Source organism: Pieris brassicae, chromosome 5 (assembly GCF_905147105.1).
Source record: "Pieris brassicae chromosome 5, ilPieBrab1.1, whole genome shotgun sequence".
Lineage (NCBI taxonomy): Eukaryota > Metazoa > Arthropoda > Insecta > Lepidoptera > Pieridae > Pieris > Pieris brassicae.
Window position 1 is genome coordinate 15,148,348 of NC_059669.1, and position 18,827 is coordinate 15,167,174.

Sequence of the window (18,827 nt, forward strand, 5' to 3'; positions counted from 1 at the left end):
ATACCATTTGTCCCTGCTTTCCGTAGAACGCGTTTTGGTCAAAGCCCACCGATGTACAGATTAAGCATTCTGATAAACGAGCTAGGTCTGGATAACCATAGTTGCTCCCCTCACACTTTAAAATCGATTATTGTGTAGTTTTTTGTAATTTAATTTTTATAAGTATTTTTTTTGTTACGTGTATGTCATGTTTGCCTTTAAGTGCTTGTCACATTAATAATTGTATTTTGTGGTTATTTTACCAATGTATCAGTGTGCCGAGCGTTGGCAAGCATTTATCAATTTAAAAAAAAATATTTTAAATAAACTTTACACTTTCTAGACTCTACCTGAATTTATAAAAAACAATTTTGACATTGAGCATAATAGATACAGAACAGATACATTCGGAATTCTTCGATTATTGCAATTATAATTTACTTTTGTAATGTCATAAAAGGCTACATTTTATTAACAAAGTACAAATATTGCCCGAAAATATGTCTTTGATGTGCCTCTCTCCTAAGTTGTTTTGTACTCTGAATTCTTTAAAAGAAAACCGGGTAAGTACTATTATAGTTAAACTAGAATGCCTTTTCTCAATTAACTAAAAACATGTATAATCACGAGGGAACTGTGATTTTAGTTTTAAACGCCTGCATTGGCAGATAGAACTAAAATTCTTATTAGTAGTTAAATACTAAAATAGATAAACTATGAAAACAAATATTTTTTATGCAAAGTATTGCTACCTGTCATTATGGGTTCTTTCCTCTTTTCGTTGACGTCAATCAAGACGTTTATCAATTTGATAACAAAATATTGTAATAATTTAAAACAATCAAATTTGATTGTCTTTGTCACTTATGTGTCATGAAAAGTTACTGCACTAGTTATATATGTAGATATTTAGCGTCAGAAAGATGAACTTGACTGTCTAAATTGATAAATACGGCACAAATTCACTGACCTTCTAATAAAAATGGTCTTTCGTCGGTCGTTTGATAAGTGATACAATTATAAAGACGTAATCCGTATCTACAGATGTATGGATTTAAGAAAATAACGCATACATTATGCGTATATTCAATACCAATATTAGTTTATATACTATTATTAGTATAAATATTAATTTTGGCCATGTCTATAAAACAAATGAGCCAAAACAAACTGAGATGCTCGCCATATACATGATACCACGACATAACAAAAACATCATAACAAACATTAAAATGCATGTTTTTTTTTAAATAATTGTCAGATTGTGCTAGTAAAACGTATTTTTTATTAATTTGACATGCCCAATTTATTATTCAGTTCAGTTTCTTGACAGTTGTAAAACTACAAAATTTCAGCAACGTGTAGTAGTCGTCTACATATTTATTTATTATTTCTTCACAACTACTTTACAATACCCATCAGTCATCAATCAACCATAACGGGTAAACACCTTTAAAGTGACATAGACATAATTCAGTATTTAATTATTTTGTTTTCCACGAAATATTGGAAGCGAACTTAGTAATGCCTTTTATAAATAGTTAACCATAAATAAGTATTTAATATTAAATAATTACATATATGATTTAAACTTATTACTTCGTCATGCTGACTGCCTAGTTGTAAAGTGGTGGAAAAGGAAGATATGGACATTATGTTCGATGAAATTGCGGATATATTACGCGAAAATCTTACACGTGATCGAAGACAATATGAGGGCGGCTGGTATTCATGTTAGTCAAATCTTTTTTTAAATATTTTTCAAAACGACTCGTTTAGCCTTTCCCTTAACTCGATAGGTATATTAGATGACCACATTGTTTGTTTTATTGGGGAAGTACCGTGGCACTTGAACTGAATACGGATAAATAAAAGCAGGCAATGAACAAATGAAGTATTAGTTTAGCATTGGTGATTGGACGGCCATTTCACGACGAACATTCGCAATCACAGTATTTAAATATGTTATCAAAAGTTGTATTTCTTGTTGTTTGCGCGTCGGTTAATTGTTTTCCTAGATTAACTAGTAAGTATATTTAAGATTCTTTGATTTTGTGATTGTTAGTTAGTAATAAGCATAGGCATTAACATCTTTTATTGATGAAATTGCCGCTGAATAATTTTCCGATGTTTGTTAATTTTTTTCGTGTGATAAAATAATGTACTAACAAGTGTATTTATGCATATTTACGCAAGGATCACATATTATACAGAAAACACGATATATGAAAATCCGTTTAATTATCACAGAGTTATAACTATTTATAAATAACTTAAAATTATAAAACCGCCCTGATGCGACGTTGCGGTTGCAGTAAGCAGTAAAGTTTTGATAACTTATATATAAAACTATAAGAATGAGGGAATCTTTAATAATATGTTTATCTTATACGATAACGCTATTTACACGATAACAATAACGTTTACGATAGAACATATACAGTTTAGCGACATTGAAATTCTGAATATATATTTTTTATAATTATTATAGGTTAAGTATGTAAAACAAAAAACAAATGAGTAAAAGATGTTTATAAAAAAAATCAACAAAACGTAGCCTTCTACTTAACTAACTAATAACATCTGAAATAAAACTAAATCTTAACATTAACTTAAATACACCAGGGCACCAGGAGGATTTTTAAATTAGCCTACCAAACCTTTTTATGTGTTAATTTCCACCTATTACGTAAGATGGTACGTCTTATTTAAGGGCGATTTCCAAACAAAACAAAACAGTACAGTAATGTTAATTTATATTGCAGAATGTCAAATACCACCGTCCGCCTTTATCTGTTATTCCTTACCCATATACATTCCTTACACATTATGATTTAAACGTAAAAGAAAATCTACATAACTTTATAGTATAAAATATGTAACTAACTGTAAAACAAAGACTACTGTAATTATTTTACATAATCCAAATATTTTAACAAAAATACTATTAAAAATTTAGTTACAAGATATGTCTGAATATAGACAATATTATCTATTACATCTCTGATACTATCTGTATACATACACACGATGAAAACTTTACAGGTTTACAGCCACGTTTTAGTTTCTACACGCGTTCAGACTGGCATGCTCAACCGGCAACAGATTTAACTCCGCTGTCAACTCCAGTACCCTACGTGATTATCCATCACACATATAAGCCTGACGCATGTACAAGCCACCAAGAATGTATTACAGCTATGCAGTCAATGCAAAGATATCACATGGAGAGCTTAGATTGGGGTGATATTGGATATAAGTAGGTATTTTTTTTAGGCAAAGATTTCATTTATATTTTCAACCGCTGCTTGAAATATATCTAAAAAATCTCCCCCAACAATTTACTTTTATATTGTTTTATCTTTCAATCAATTATTTAATTAATCTTTCAGCTTCTGTATAGGGAATAGTGGAGATATTTATGAAGGAAGAGGGTGGGAAAGAAAGGGTATACACGCTGGCAAAGCGAATGATGTCAGTATAGGTATATGCCTTATTGGTGATTGGAGAGGTAATTATAATAAAAATACGTGATAAGAATGAGAAACGGTAACTCATGGTTTATTTTATATGTGTTCTTGTAGAAGTATTTTTCATGTAATTTTGTGTGGAGTTGTATGACGCTTAAAGTGAATACTAAATTTCGTAATTTTTCCGCTGTTACTTGCCACCCTCATTAAATAAGGTATATGGACCGTTACTCATTTAGCGGTTTGAAATATACTTTTCTAATCTCTCTCTCTTAATTACCTTCATACGTAAAAAATAGAATACGGAGTAGAAGAACCTGTGATACGAGATTACTATAAAACAGTTACATATATATAATATTATAAAATGGCACCTAATTGTAATATTAAGTGTAATATTGAATATATGCAGACAGTTTACCTATAGCAATAATAATTTATCTTATTGGAATGTCATTGAAATATAACTTTTGTGTTTTACAGTTGATCAGCCACCACAGGAAATGTTGGAAGCTACCAAGGCTCTTATACAGATGGGAGTAGACAAGGGCATAATTAGTCCTGACTATAAGTTAGTAGGCCACAACCAAGTGATGGCAACACAATGTCCCGGCACTGCCCTCTTCGATATTATTTCAAAATGGGATCATTTCTCAAACAAATTCAGTGTAGCTTAGCTATATGTTCCTCAATATTTTACAGTAATGTTAATTTAATAAATTATTTATCTTAATTGAATCCTTATTTAGGACCATCCCTATAGCCATACATTTATTATAAAGAGAGCTGGGTTTTATTTGAAATTATTTATTTTAATTATAAATTTCAATAGTAAAAACAAAAACGTGTTCTAGATAGATATGTGATTCTAGGCCGAAGTAATATTAAATTATAAGACAGCAGCAAAATGTGTTTCGTATACTATTAAGGTATTTGACACTCCTAAAAATATCTTAATCGATTGTTTTATTAGTATCATCCTCTTTTCTTGGTCTATTTCTGGACATACGTCCCCTTCATTTTCCTCCTGTACGCCCTGCACTGGCCTGCCTGCCTCCAATGGGAGCCAATCTCCTTGACGTCTACGTAGTTGGTGGGCGGTTGCGTGGTGTTTTATTTGCCGAGGTCTCAACTTTGCGGGTCCAGCGATTCTAGTCCATACACGCTATGTGGCATGCCCACCGCCACTTAAATGTTCGGACAGCCTACGTCGTTTACACTGTTCTTTTAACGAATGGCCTCATTTCTTACGCGCACGTTTCGTAATTGCGAAGGTAGATACCAAGCATTTCGTGACTATGAGGCTTTCTGCCGTGCGTTGTATGAGCGTGATGGTTTCAGCTCTAAGCTAAGTAAAGTCCATACGCTCCAAGAGCTACCCGTGCCTGCGAAATACGTCTGTCGACTTCAGCTTGACTTTCGCATCCCAGATTTGTGCCCAAAAAAGATAGTGACCAACGATGTCTACTGGTAGCTGTTGTCTGGTTATATAGAGCTCATATCTAAAATTTATGTGAAGTAGGTAAGAATCACTTTCAAAATGTATATTCTTAAATTTTAGGGCAAGGTTAAATAACTATTCTATAACTCAAATCTAGTCCGTGATCCGTGTGTAAATTTATTCTCCATGAAGTTTCGGGGGCCTATGTCACCATAAGCTACAATTAAAATATAAACCACGAAATTATACGTAAAAGTGTCTGTAACTCTGCAATAAGTTGGATATGGTGAAGCTACCAGTCATATTTTCAATCATGGGCTCACAAACTTAAAAAAATCTTATTACAACAACGCCTTTAAATCAATTGACTGAATAGAAACAAGTTCAGATAACTTTAGAATTATTAAAAATATTTTAATCTTAAAAACTCGCCTAATGTTAGAAAACATGTCATATTTCCTCAACAAGACCATGTAAAATTATCAGGAAATTATGTCAAGGATTTTATTGTTTTGGACTCTTAAATGCAATGTATAGTTGTACCTAATTGAGGAAAAAAAGACAGATGTAGCGAATTTACTGAAACATTACAAACCTGAACCCGATACCTACGACCTTTTAATATGGATCTCCGATTTGGGTATCTGTTTTGTGATCATTTGTTTTCTCTAATAGGAAAGTAAGTAATCAGCCTTCTGCGGCAGACACACACCGTCGACTTTTCGGGTATACTCAACTCTGCTCTACTGACATCTAATCTAAATCTTTCTGTTTTATTTTTAATGAATTTTATATTACGAAAAGATGCAAAGCGAAGCTCATCACAAAAAAATGGTAAAACATCATTTTTACTTTACACATTTGTAACGGTCACTTTTACTTTTTAAAATTTTGATTTGGCATTTTGCGAAGAAAAACAAACAATACCCAAATTGTAAGTAATAAATCAAAGATTACAAGAAACAGCTAATAAATATCTTTATATTGCATAAATTATCCTAATTATCATAATATATTTACGAACAATGATAATGGATTTTGTTTTTGAACCTTAACCATCTCTCCGAACTATCTTCAAATAGGTATATGGATCTGTTAAATATCATTATTATTAACAGATCGTCAAAACAACACTGAATGATTTACGAAAAATATACAATACGTAATGAATACGTTTAAAGTTATTATGTTTAACAGTAATCGATCATTATGATAAACTATTTTGTCCGGGGATTTTTCATAATGGCCCGTTTCTTTGCGCTTGACGTAATTAATAAGGAGAATAATTCGTCAACGATCTGTGTTTTATTCTTTACCTGACACTTTATATAAATGAGTTTTGACTCCAATTAAGAATAATTTTAAATTAATTTATTTTTAAAAATATAACAAGTTTAACACTATACTTATGTTACAGCTATTCTTCACATATGATTTGTTTTTTTTTATATACTAATATTGGAAAATACATTTATAATGCTGGTATTTTCTTGTAATTTTACTACCTTTGATTTTGAATTTCAGTTCATGTTATTTTTCTACACCCATTTTAAGGATACGTTTTCAAAAACTATTTTCTAGTTACCTCGTTTTAGTTTATCTCAACATTCATATTATAACCTAGGATGTTACCGGAAGTTTGAATGCAGAATCACTGCAAAATTAAGGTTATTAACTTTTTTCATAATACTCAATTCAACGTGACCGCCGGGGATAAACCTTTGATGCTGATGACTATATTATACACATGCCAAACAATACCAGTTTTACAAACATCGCTAAAGACAGTGGCATGTTTTTAGTGCAGATTTTTATAATAGGAATCAAATATTTCGTGTGTCTAACGTAGTTGTTAACAAAACTATTTTCGCGGCAGTGCCTTCAAAAATACCTTAATATAGGAAATTTTAGTTTAATGTAAGTAGTACAATTGTTTATTTTACGCAATGTTACTAATAGTTTGTACAGATGTCTTAAATAAAGTTTTAGATAGCCAAAATATTGCTACCAAAGTATAAATCGGGAATTTATATTTTGAATCCTTTCGCAACAAAAACAAGATATAAAATATAAATCCATAAAAACCTGGGTGTATATTTGCATTCATATTGCACAAATTAAGTTTTTTGTCAAAAAGTTCATATCGTACTCCGACGATATTATATCTTTGGCTTGAACAGCGCTATATCACCTAATTAATTTGAATCATTATGGAGTCAATAAGGTTAGCACACTGATAGTTTACGCGTAACAATCGATATACGATAACCAAAGTTGACACGAGGAGGTATAATTTATTAGTCATGTAATATGTAGTAAATATATATTTCAGTGCAGTCAGAATTAGTGATGGTGTATATATTTTATTTGGAACTACTGATGTGCACCGTTACATTTGCTAAAAGCGTTCCGGCTGACTTTAAAGGTGAGTTTTTTTGTAAAACCAATACTAACGTCATAGGAAGGTTTCGAAATATTTATATAAATAATCATTTTCTATTTAATAATAATTATTATTATTAGTATGTACCTAAGAATATTGTAAAAATATTTGTGTGTTATTAAATATATTCTCATTTTAAAATAATAAATAATAATATTCATAAATCTATAAAAATAGTATATATATAGTTAGTAGGAATATATAATGAAATGTATATTTCTACTACCAATTCCTAAACTAATGAATATAGAAGTATTTTATCCATATAATACGATAATTTGTTTAATATTATTAATATCGAGTTTTACAAATATACCAATTATTTCTCCCAAAAAAATGTTCTCAACATATTCAGAATAATGAATTAAATTAATGAATTCCCTTTTGTTTTAGAGGAACCATTGGAAAATGAGGTAATCACATACGACTTTCCATTCGTAAGGCGTGGAAAATGGAACGCAAGGAAACCCAAACACACCCTGCATCTAAATGTACCTGTTCCATATGTTGTAATCCACCACTCCTATTCACCACCTGCCTGCGAAGACGGAATCAGCTGTGCGCAAGCAATGAGGTCTATGCAGAATTACCACATGGATGAGCATGAATGGTGGGATATTGGATATAAGTAAGTAGCTTATATACGATTATTGCTTTGTTAAAGAAAAGGGTTGTTAATGAGTGTTACAATACAATTATACATCTAGAATAAAACAAACATAATAATAAAAACTAACTGGAATTTTATATGTTACTTTTGGTAATAAACATACAGTAATAGCTCGAATTTACTACCTTAACTCTTATTAAGCAACTGCATAATTAAGGAAATTAATTTGAATGACTTTTTATGGAAAGTAAGTTTACTTGTCAACGAAAAAAAATATAATAATTGAGATATTAAATAAATATATTATGGCTATTTCGTCCTTATCTTTGAAAATAGATTTAACAATCTAAAAAGGACAAAGCCTTCTTCTTCTTCTTCTTATCCGGTACACTCTTGACAGAGCGGTCGTGATCGCTATTTAGTAGTGGTAATCAAAGGAGCAGATGTGATGCGCTTCACGACGTTTCGCCATCTTTGCCTATTAGTGGTCATCCTGCTACACTCATTGAGTGTACCTCCTACGGCAGACTTGATCTGTTCAGTCCAACGCGTAGGTGACCTTCCGCGCGGTCTAGTGCCTTCTATCTTCCCCTGGACGACAAGGCGTTCTATGGACTGAATACCACGCCGAGATACGTGTCCGAAGAATGTAAGGATGCGAGATTGTACTATTGAAAATAAACGCTGCTTAATACCGAGTTCTTGAAGTATCGAGACATTTGTACGAAACTCGGTCCACGAAACCCCAAGCATTCTCCTCCAGCACCACATTTCTAGAGCGTCTATTTTCTGTCTTTCCACATCTCGCAAGGTCCACGTTTCGGCCGCGTACAGAAATATGGGGAATATAAGAGTCTTCACGAGCCTGATCTTCGTGGCTTTTGTTATGGCTTATTTCTCCATATCTTTTGCATCTTGTCCATAGCCGTTCTTGTGATGCCCATACGTCGTTTGACCTCATCGATGCATCCGCCATTGTTTGAAATCTGAGCCCCAAGATAAATATAAGATTGGACTACGTTGCATTTCGCGATTTAAGTCACTTGAGGCGAATTATTTCTGGCACGACGGCTGACAAAGCCTTACCAATTAAGAAAATATATATTTATTCCTTCCTTCACCTACAAAATGAAAAACAGTTTTCGTATATTAATTTAGCGTAGCTTATACGTTTCATCAACACAAATAGATTTGAATTCGAATGATGAAATTGATTTGATTTGAATTCTAAATATAGATAGATAGCAAATACATATTGTTTTGTCGCACATATCCAAATATGGTGTTAAATAGTTAATTTAATATGGCTCTTACCAAGGATTCACGAGATTCCATTCTAATAAAATAAAACGACGTGAATTGTTCGCATGAATAAGGCTTTTTTGACTGTTAATATTGTATCTTTTTTAGTTTTGGTATCGGCGGTGATGGAGCTGCGTACGAAGGTCGAGGTTGGACAGTCCTTGGTGCTCATTCACTGCGCTTTAATAACTACAGTCTTGGAATATGCCTTATTGGGGACTGGAGATGTATGTATTACTTAGAAAAAATAAAGAACTATTTCAATGTTAGTTAACCTTCGTATATTTCGCTAGGCTTTCAAGACATTCCTAAAAAATGTTTGTACGTAAAAGCATAATAATGTTGTGCGAAGCCTTTCTTCTTCTGAATGAATTTTTAATAACAAAAAATTAAAAAAATATTCTATTCGATATGGCTTCCATAGATTTACGGAAATTTCGCCACTGCTTTAAGCCATCACTGACGCAGGATGATGACTACGTTGTACCTTTCCGACCACTCGAGCAGCTTCTTTAGAGCAGTAGGGAACTTTATCATTTTGCTTATTGTAGTGTTCTTCAATGGTGAATTTTATTCATCGGTAAAGAGGATATTTCTGTGCTTTTCTCCTGCGTATCGCGACAAAAGGCGTTTTGATCAATCCACTCTCTTTAATTGTTGATTTAGGGTACGTCCTGTATATCGACGATAAGCACCGGTCTTGTTTTTTAATACGCGACAGAGTCCTGCCTCTTAATGGGGTTTCAACGAATTTGGTTTAACATAATACGGCTGATACCAAGCTTTTGAAGTGTCTCGAATATGACCGACGGCTCCATACTCACTTTGTGCAAGGCGGTCACTGCAATCCTATTTTCTTTAACACCCCATTCCATATTGTAATTTGATAATGAACACGAAAAAATATGTAAAATCGCGCAAAATCGAAAGAAGTTTTTAAAATAATTTACGTGTTCCAAATTTAAAATTATTAAAAAGTTGAAAAAAATATAAGTTTTTATGTAACAGATTAGTCTCGTCGCTAGCGTTAAGTCTAGTTTGTTAATATTACGAGCTGAATCCTTGGAGCAAGTAGATAGACATTCGAACACAATCTCGTAATTAAACGAACGACGTTTTATCGACGTTATTATCTAACTTTTGCTTGAATAGATTATTTATTTAATAACTAGTAACAAAACATATTATTACGAAAATTTTCCACTACAAGATTGGTATCGTCATTATGCATTATGTAAGCTTGTTTTACTGTAAATTGAGACTGATTATAGAAGGTCACCCATCGATGTTTTAATAGTATTAATTTTAAATGACGAAGTAACAAATATTATTTAGTACTTAGATGCCGCTCTGTGTACCAAAATAAACAATAAGTTTTTTATATATAAATCGAACTAAACATTATTCTACGGAGGCTGTTGACTTAAACCATACATTAATAGCAAAAGCTTCTATTTACAGATAAAGTACCGCCAGCGCGACAAATAAAAACCGCTAAAGAATTAATATCCACTGGTGTAGATCTCGGATTTATCAAAACAGATTATAAACTCATAGGTCATAGACAAGTGAGGGAAACAGAATGTCCTGGCGATGCGCTTTATGAAGAGATAAAACAGTGGAAGAATTACTCTCCATTTCCGGCTACAGTGACGGATTTGCCGGATGTTGTAGAGATACCAGAGTCTATTAGAGGACAGTGGAAGGAGAATGGGACTATGAAAAGTTGAAATGACTGAATCTGAAGGCTAAGTTAAAGTAGTTTTAGGTGTTGTAGAAGTTTAATAAAAAAGTTCCTTAACATTATTTATCTACGTAATAAAATTTATAATACATATTTGTTTTTGTAAAATATTGTTTTATTCAATTAAAATTTCAATAATTATTTCCAATAAGAGTCGAACCGTTATTAAAAATTATTTTAAAAACCCTGAACTATTAAAAACTAAAAAATTGTGCATATATGCACATGTTCTCGTAACCCATTTCTGCTTTCTCGTTCTGTCCCAATCATTTTTTATGAAACTAGCTTATTAAACATGAATATAAAAATACCGTTTTATATCATGTTATTCAAAATACCATTTAAATGTTATGTTACTCTCTCCATAGTAGTAGATACTTTAAGCATCTTGGTAGGATTCCGTACGTTTCAATTTTCAATTTTGAAAATAATGATTATTGTGCATTATCGTAAAATTGCTTTACTAATGTCGCAAATTACTGAAACGATATTTTACTGATTACTAAAATTTTAAAGTATTATGCAAATTCAATAATTGAATGTTTCCTTTTCATTAAATACCACTTCCTGATATGACTGATAAAGCGATAAGGGCCGGTAAAATTATAGCCCTACTTGAAGAAGGTTGTTCGCAAACTTACGTTTCCTGGCGGCTTATTGTAAGTCATTCAACTGTCTTTGTTGTCAAGTCGTTCAAAAGGACTTGGCAACAGTATCAAGTGACCGGTTCGGTCAAAAGAAGACCGGGAAGAAAACGGTGCATAAACAGAGATGTGGTAATTTGTCTCTCGCAAAGTGTGGACCTGAAGAAGAGGAGTAGAAGTTAGAAAAGGCTCTTATTTACTCCGTTGTCGTCTTGCTCGAAACTGTTCTTAACGGACTTAAAATAAAACACACATGTACTCAAGCATTATATAATTCAATGATTTTTGATAATGCTAGAAATAGAAATCTAATGATAGGATGGCATTTTCTATTATATAGTTAAAAATCCCCTATACTCTACATATAAATATACAACGTTTTTACTTAAATACTAAATACATGCCATATGGCATTTTACAATTGAAGTTTGTGATATTTTATATTTACAAGAAAAGTTCATCCTTTTCGCCATCATATAAAATACATTTCGTGTATTTTGGTGTATACAAGCCGTGTTCTGTAAATGGCCATTTCATAATATATCTATAGATATCTAAGTAGTTTTGCTGATCTTTGTAAAAAACAGTTGGCAGTTATTCAGAAGATCAATGAACCTTCTTATTCATGAATAGTTAAACACCTATATAATAAATTTGTGTTAACTGTCGAGTTCATTTATAAAATGGTCAAAAAGACATAGGAAATGGTCAAATATGGTTGTGAGAAATGGAAAACAGAGCTTAGTTTTTATAAAGATAGTTTAAATAGCTCCGCCAAAGGTAATGTTGCAGCACGAGTATATTTTAAAATGACTGAATTGTTGGTCCTTTTAGAGCCGGAATTTTGACGAAAATCTTGATAATTTAAAATTACATCTGCGTAAACATAAATAAGCAATTCACTTGTTAGATTTTTTATTTCAAATATTGTAACATATAGATAGTATCATGTTAATATAGTATATTTTGACTGTGCGTTCAAAAACATTTTAAATAAAGATGATTGATAAATATGATACATACAATAGTGACCGTGTTCTACTTAGTCATCTAAACTTTTTTGTTTTTAAACATTTTTACTACCAGATCAGATAGGCTTACACTATGGCTCGCCATTTAGATGACAAAATATAATCGTGTTGCCAAATTATGCCCATACCGGGTAAAGAATATGTAACAATCTCTATGTGTAGTTCTTACATAATTGCTGCAAACAAATAATATTAAAAAATTGCTTTGATTACATATAGTGCGTACCTAATTTTACATTACTTTACTCAGTTATACAATCAAAAATATGACATGTAGTTAACCAAAACATACAAAGATCTGTTTTGTATGAAAGTAGCTATTGACTTTTATAAAAATATACTTAAAATTCGAATAATGAAAAGCTACTCATTAAATGTAATCAACTGCAATCAATCAACTGACACTTCAAATTACTTAGTGGGTGAGAATTCAGTAGGTTCCAATATGCGGCAATGCATTTCCCGAATGAGTGGGACCGTGTACGCGACACATTCGTCCCAACCCGGGTTACGCCATGTACTCTCGCGCGTTTCACGTCGAGCTTGAAGGTCCTTGTAACCTGAAATATATTTGGGGTAACACAGTGACTTACATACATTATTTTGATTGAACAAGATAGAGTTAAATTTTGAAAAGAGAAACGACTCAGTTCCACTTCTATATCCAAAAGTTTATGAAAAATATTATTTAATAAAATTGAAATTCCGAAAACAATCTCAGAAGCCACATTACACATTTATGTAACTCTGAAACCACATTCTGAAAACGCATTTACATTGTTTAAGGGATATAAGCAATCTATCAAATCAGGCTCCAGGCAAAGAAACAGTTAAGTAGCGGCAATAGGTTGACTTACACCAAATATGATGTACGTTGTAAAGCCGCCCAATCTGCGAGAAGTATCCAGCGAAGGCTTCGTTCTTAGCGCGGCGGTAGGTCAAACCACGAGCCCAGTTGTTGCCCCACTCTATCATAGTTCCTGGCTTCAAGCTGGAATTATTTTAATACATCTATCATAAGCAGTTTTAATAAAATATTAATATAAGATTATTGGACACATTTAAAATGCTAATTGACCTAAATTTATATAAAAATCAGGACATATAATTTTTAAAGCGAAAAATATTTAAGACTAAACTAGAAAATTCGAGTTCAATTATTAATCTTGATATAATTTTTTGAGTGTCTGTTGTGCTGAAGTTTAAGAAAATATATAACCCTGGTTTATGGTAATTAAGTATAACCTTAAATGTGTTTTATAAATTATATCTACTGGTACTACTTGAGATGTATGATATGATCTCTTAACATATAGGTAGAGAAGTAAGATTTGAAATAAAAAAAATGTTTAAGCCTTCCACCTCCTTAGTGATCGTCGTATTTTGCCTTACAAATTGATTGTTTTGGGACTAAAATAAGAAGGTTTCCCCATGATGTACAATCAATTGGACTACAGACAGGGTTCAGAAATAATAATATGTAAGAATTTGTAAAACGATATTTATTCTCACGGTCCTCATAAGATATGATTGTCGTAATTTCAATACGGTGAATATAGTCGATCTAATAATATAAATGTATTTTTAGCAGAGTTGGTTTTTTTCCTGTATTCGCACACCCGCGCTTTTTCTAATATTTAAAAATAGAAATACCAAAAGGATGAAGATGTCTTAAATTTCACGTATTTTGTTAGATTTCTTTAACTACATTATTTTTGTCGTTTAAACAATACTAGTTAGTTGAGAATTATTTTGTGTCGAGAAATGATGCCGACAGTTACAAAAAAATCACATATAAAACAGAATTATTTATACCTGTAGGATCGAATTTCATATATATTATTTGTTGTGCGGGGCTCGCCCGAGGGCCAGAAACTGAAGGCAAGTAAATATTGCAGGTGACGAGACCTCACAAAGTTTCCTCGCTCCTTCTCTAGAGCCCGATATTCCTATAAAAGTAAATTTAAAACATTATTTGTTTATTCTTCTAATATCCCCAAATATGTTTAACAAAATTTTATTAGTAAAAATCAAATTCTTAAAAATTGATACTAAATAATTGTGATAGAAAAGCATAAAATTTAAAAAAAAAATGAAACATATTTTTCTCTTATTTTAATTTTAATTAGTAAAGTACTTACAGGATTTTCCTTAAACAATATTTTGGCCTTGTCAATCTTTTCGAAGCCACCAACATACCGCCATAAGTGTAGAGCTTGATCCATGTCTCCCACAGACACTGTCCATGATCCTACTAGTTCACAGCCGAGGTCTGCCTTCCGGGATTCCACAAATGCCACAGATGTGGCACTATAGGACAAGTAGATGTGTAATTAAAAAATTACACAAAGAAAATGTGTTATGTATGTGCAAATGCCTGGTTTTTATAGATAGATCATCAATAAGCCTTTCAAGTTACTAAGTCTACTCTACTGCTACTCTTTCTCTAAGCAAAAAGTTATGAGGGTCAAAAATAAAATATTCTATTTTGGAGTCCCAACACCATATGGCATGTGACAAACAGTCTGTAAAGATTATATCTTCTTTTTAAAACAATATAATTATAGTTGTAACAATATTTTAAACGAATAATACAGAAACTCCTTTATGCTGCTTGTTTAATTTATGTAATATTTAGAATTATTTATTTTAAACAACAAATATTCTAATATGATCAAAATAAATATGATCTGTTTCAAGGTTTCAAAGATAAGAGAGTAACTATACCTACATAGTTCATATAATTTAAATGCATATTCTATTTTAAGAATGTTGCATAATAGTCCATTTAGTAAATCTCCAATCAAGATTCAATACTTTGAACCCTTCTGTCAGTACTTACTAGTTTTTCAAATATTTATCAACGGAGTCCGGCCTAATGTTATGCGTATGTAAAGCATATACAATCTCCTTGTCGCTAAGCATACGACTGTGAGATTCTTTGGTCGGTTCGATTTTTCGCACCAGAAGTTTCGATAGCCATCCATCATCAGCATTTAAACAAGAACTTGTTGTAGTGATAAACCTAAAAGAATAAAACAATACGTATCATCATAAGAACGATAATAATCGATAGCTGGGACTTAGCGCTAGGTTCATCGCACTCTTCCACTGATAAAAACATTCGAAATTCAAAAAGAAATAAAAAATAAAAAATACCTTGCATTTTTGGGAACAGCTGAACTCAACGCTGTAATTTTATTTAAAGTGTTCATGATTATGTATTAGATCATTAATTATCACTTTTTATCCAAAATTTTACGACACCTTATAAGTTCGACTTGTTATCTGTTCAATAAAAATAAAACATTTGAAGGTTATCTAATAACTTGAAAATAGACCAATTATTCTTCGTTTCGGCAATACAGCGACACCTACTGAAAGTGACCTGAACTACTTACTACTAAATGTCAAACTTGTGCGTCAATTCTCAATAATGTTTTGATGACATCTGAGATTTCTTTGACTTTATGTACACGATTTTATTTTAAATTATTTAAACCTATTACAAAATTAAGATAAACTAAAGTTTAATTGCTGCTTTTGAACGATAAAACCATAGGAACAGCCGTCAATCAAAAGCCGCACGTTTCAGTTTAGTTTTACCAAAATAAAATAAAATTTGTTTATTATGAAATATAAGATAAGTACAGACCGCATCACTTATTCCACGTCATTAAATTTGTATCGCAGACATCCCTACTCAGTGACAAAGAAGACAGAGGGTGTAGGCCGAGAGAAAAAGCCGGCATAAAAGAACTCTCGGTACTCTTTTAAAATAGCAAATCATCATACAAAATGGCAAACAACACTTATTGTAAAACAAATATCGCTATTTCAATAGAAGTAGCCTGTCTAGCACTAGTCCCAAGCTCTTTTATACACTAGATAATCGTTAATTTTATAATAAGCCTTTTACACAGCTTTTCTTTAATAAATTTATGAAAAGACAGAGATAAAAGAGCCTCTGGGATGTTATAAAAGAAAAGTATCCCTTCCGACAAAAAATAAATACTAACCTTAGATAGTCTAGTAAGTAAGTAAAGTGCTATTCTTGAAAACTTATAACTATTTTTGTTTAATATTTTCATAAATATATTGCGAGAAAAAGGTAACCATATTAATCTCCTTGAATGTAACTTTTAGAGGTTCACTCCATTCCCTACATTTTAAATTATAGATTGCACGAATAACTCTCTTCGGCACAATAATAAGCCATAAGTCATTAAGCTGTAAAAGTAAATAAAACAAACAAGTCTAGCTATATCGACATCAGTTAGTGAGCGATTCTTTTTAACCGCGTAAGCTGCAGAACTAAGTCTTTTCGCCAATCCGTTAATATGAGAGGACCACAGAAGTTTTTAATCCATTGTGATTCCAAGAAATCAAGAAAGTTATATCATTCCACATCATTTGTAATTGGTCTATGGATTCTATCCATATCCCCTACACAAAATTTAATATATTTCGTTTTTTTAGCATTAAGCAGAAGGTTATTCATACTAAGCCACTGGACAATCGATGAAAGAGCATTGTTCACATCGTCAAAATTTGATACTTGTCGTTTCATTTTAAAAATCAAGGATGTATCACCAGCAAACAATACTCTGTGATGTTTTTTCTCTACCATGTAAGGTAGATCCCTTATATAAAGAAAATAAAAAAAGAGCCTAGAATTGAATCCTGTGGTACCTCCATATTTACTTCCGACTCAGAGGGCCTCTTACCATTCACTTCAACCTTCTGAGTTCTACCGTGTAAGTAGGAAGTCAGAAGATTTAGCACGGTATGCTTGATGCTATAGTGACGGAGTTTTCCGATTAAGGTTTCTTGTTTGAAACATTCAAATGCTTTGGATAAGTCGCAGAAAATACATAAAACGTCATGCATTTCCTCCCAAGCCTTAACTATACACCATACTGCACAACTCAACACCGGCATCGGTTGTCGAGCGACCCTTGGTAAAACTGATTATTATGTAATAATTTGTTCATGTTAAAATGACTGACTAGTTGATTTAGTATATTTTCAAGAAATCTAGGTCGCGTGCTTAATTTATCACGGGAAATAAAAATATTCTATTTAAATCTATTCAGTCAATTGTGCAAAATATGACGTTGCCTGTAGGTCTCGCTACCCACATTATTTGTGTACAATTATTGCGACGAAGTCCCTTTCACTTTAAATTTCAAGTTTTATAACACCTTGAATGCTTAGTCGGAGTGAAGGGAAACTGCCTTTAACCTATCTATCTATCATTGTATACCTGCTGATGATTATTGAATGCGCCAACATCTTTATTTTTAAGGTGAATATAGTGCTTACTAGCCTGTAACGAAAAATTGCCAGTCTTTTCAAAGTGATTTTTAGGTGTCATATCTTTACTTTTCACCGTGCACTGCAGAACTATTACGCTGGCCATAGACGGAACGCATATTGCAGCCCAGACCGACTGCTCTAGAGCAGTCGCCGCACGGCGATTTGCAGTTTCCATACTAAGTTCATTCACCACCATACACTCACCGCTACAAGCGATTGCTGCCGACCGCGCGCCACTCCCTCCCTGCTGAGTACCAATCCATGGTGATAATCACCATGCCATACTTTTCGGACGGTTCTACCCCTACCCTTACGTAATAGTAGTACAAGAAGCAGTGTTTCTTAATCGAAATCCATCTTGTAAAAACTTGCATCAGTATAATTTTGCGGTTGAATACAACTGCTCCAAGTAGTCGTAGTCGATCGCATTATCCGGTCTTGTTGCAGTCGTGGACGACTTCAACGCGAGCGCTCTCGACAGCAGCCGTCCGTTTATGGCCAGCGTTAAACTAACTGGCATTTCATTTCATTAGTGATTCGTTTAATTATTTTTTATATACAGCTTGAGTGATCATTCAATTGTGGCGTGAAATAACCGCTAAGTTGTCCTTGAAACCTGGTCACGCTGTATTGGGGGACTATTTTAACAATCTATAGAATAAAACCGCCCATTTCTACGTAATGTTTTTAAAAATTATAAAGTGTACACGCGAAAACTCTATCCAACATTGTGGTGACTGATCGTACTTGAATTCGAATACGGTGATGTTAGTTATTTCAACTATGTATTTGCGTGTTGTTCCCACAAGAATGTAAGTGCGTGCTCCTATTTCACCATGCTTCC

At 32.5% G+C, this 18,827-nt stretch overlaps 3 protein-coding genes across 4 annotated transcripts; 2 read left to right on the forward strand and 1 right to left on the reverse strand.

The window, feature by feature from the left end:
• Nucleotides 1-1,890: 1,890 nt before the first annotated feature.
• LOC123709683 (peptidoglycan-recognition protein LB-like) lies at nt 1,891-4,187 on the forward strand. Its single transcript, XM_045661177.1, has 4 exons — nt 1,891-2,005; nt 3,025-3,238; nt 3,372-3,490; nt 3,933-4,187. Exons 1-4 carry the CDS (start codon nt 1,942-1,944, stop codon nt 4,124-4,126), a joined length of 591 nt encoding a protein of 196 aa, XP_045517133.1. The 5' UTR covers nt 1,891-1,941; the 3' UTR covers nt 4,127-4,187.
• Nucleotides 4,188-6,665: 2,478 nt separating this feature from the next.
• LOC123710270 (peptidoglycan-recognition protein LB-like) lies at nt 6,666-11,084 on the forward strand. Of its 2 annotated transcripts, XM_045662068.1 has the most exons (5): nt 6,666-6,807; nt 7,223-7,315; nt 7,727-7,961; nt 9,354-9,472; nt 10,707-11,084. In XM_045662068.1, the coding sequence occupies exons 2-5, from the start codon at nt 7,240-7,242 to the stop codon at nt 10,973-10,975; spliced, it is 699 nt and encodes a 232-aa protein (XP_045518024.1). In that variant the 5' UTR covers nt 6,666-6,807; nt 7,223-7,239; the 3' UTR covers nt 10,976-11,084. The 2 variants fall into 2 exon arrangements, with proteins under 2 accessions (XP_045518024.1, XP_045518023.1); XM_045662067.1 differs by lacking the exon at nt 6,666-6,807 and having other exon boundaries at nt 7,106-7,315; nt 10,707-11,083.
• An 805-nt stretch (nt 11,085-11,889) lies between these two features.
• LOC123710107 (protein NipSnap) lies at nt 11,890-16,029 on the reverse strand. Its single transcript, XM_045661808.1, has 6 exons — nt 15,824-16,029; nt 15,507-15,689; nt 14,806-14,974; nt 14,480-14,613; nt 13,522-13,655; nt 11,890-13,224 (listed from the first exon to the last, which is right to left on the reverse strand). The coding sequence occupies exons 1-6, from the start codon at nt 15,877-15,879 to the stop codon at nt 13,076-13,078; spliced, it is 825 nt and encodes a 274-aa protein (XP_045517764.1). The 5' UTR covers nt 15,880-16,029; the 3' UTR covers nt 11,890-13,075.
• Nucleotides 16,030-18,827: the final 2,798 nt, after the last annotated feature.

Bases quoted from the DNA above. Each gene is read 5' to 3' on its own strand.
- LOC123709683 (XM_045661177.1), top strand. From the start codon at position 1,942: ATGTTATCAAAAGTTGTATTTCTTGTTGTTTGCGCGTCGGTTAATTGT. The intron at 2,006-3,024 runs GTAAGTATATTT...AAAACTTTACAG, and splicing joins TTGTTTTCCTAGATTAACTA to GTTTACAGCCACGTTTTAGT. The intron at 3,239-3,371 runs GTAGGTATTTTT...TTAATCTTTCAG, and splicing joins TGGGGTGATATTGGATATAA to CTTCTGTATAGGGAATAGTG.
- LOC123710270 (XM_045662068.1), top strand. From the start codon at position 7,240: ATGGTGTATATATTTTATTTGGAACTACTGATGTGCACCGTTACATTT. The intron at 7,962-9,353 runs GTAAGTAGCTTA...TATCTTTTTTAG, and splicing joins TGGTGGGATATTGGATATAA to TTTTGGTATCGGCGGTGATG. The intron at 9,473-10,706 runs GTATGTATTACT...TTCTATTTACAG, and splicing joins CCTTATTGGGGACTGGAGAT to ATAAAGTACCGCCAGCGCGA.
- LOC123710107 (XM_045661808.1), bottom strand. From the start codon at position 15,879: ATGAACACTTTAAATAAAATTACAGCGTTGAGTTCAGCTGTTCCCAAA. The intron at 15,690-15,823 runs GTATTTTTTATT...TTATTCTTTTAG, and splicing joins GCTGTTCCCAAAAATGCAAG to GTTTATCACTACAACAAGTT. The intron at 13,656-14,479 runs GTATAAATAATT...AAATAATTCCAG, and splicing joins TATGAAATTCGATCCTACAG to CTTGAAGCCAGGAACTATGA.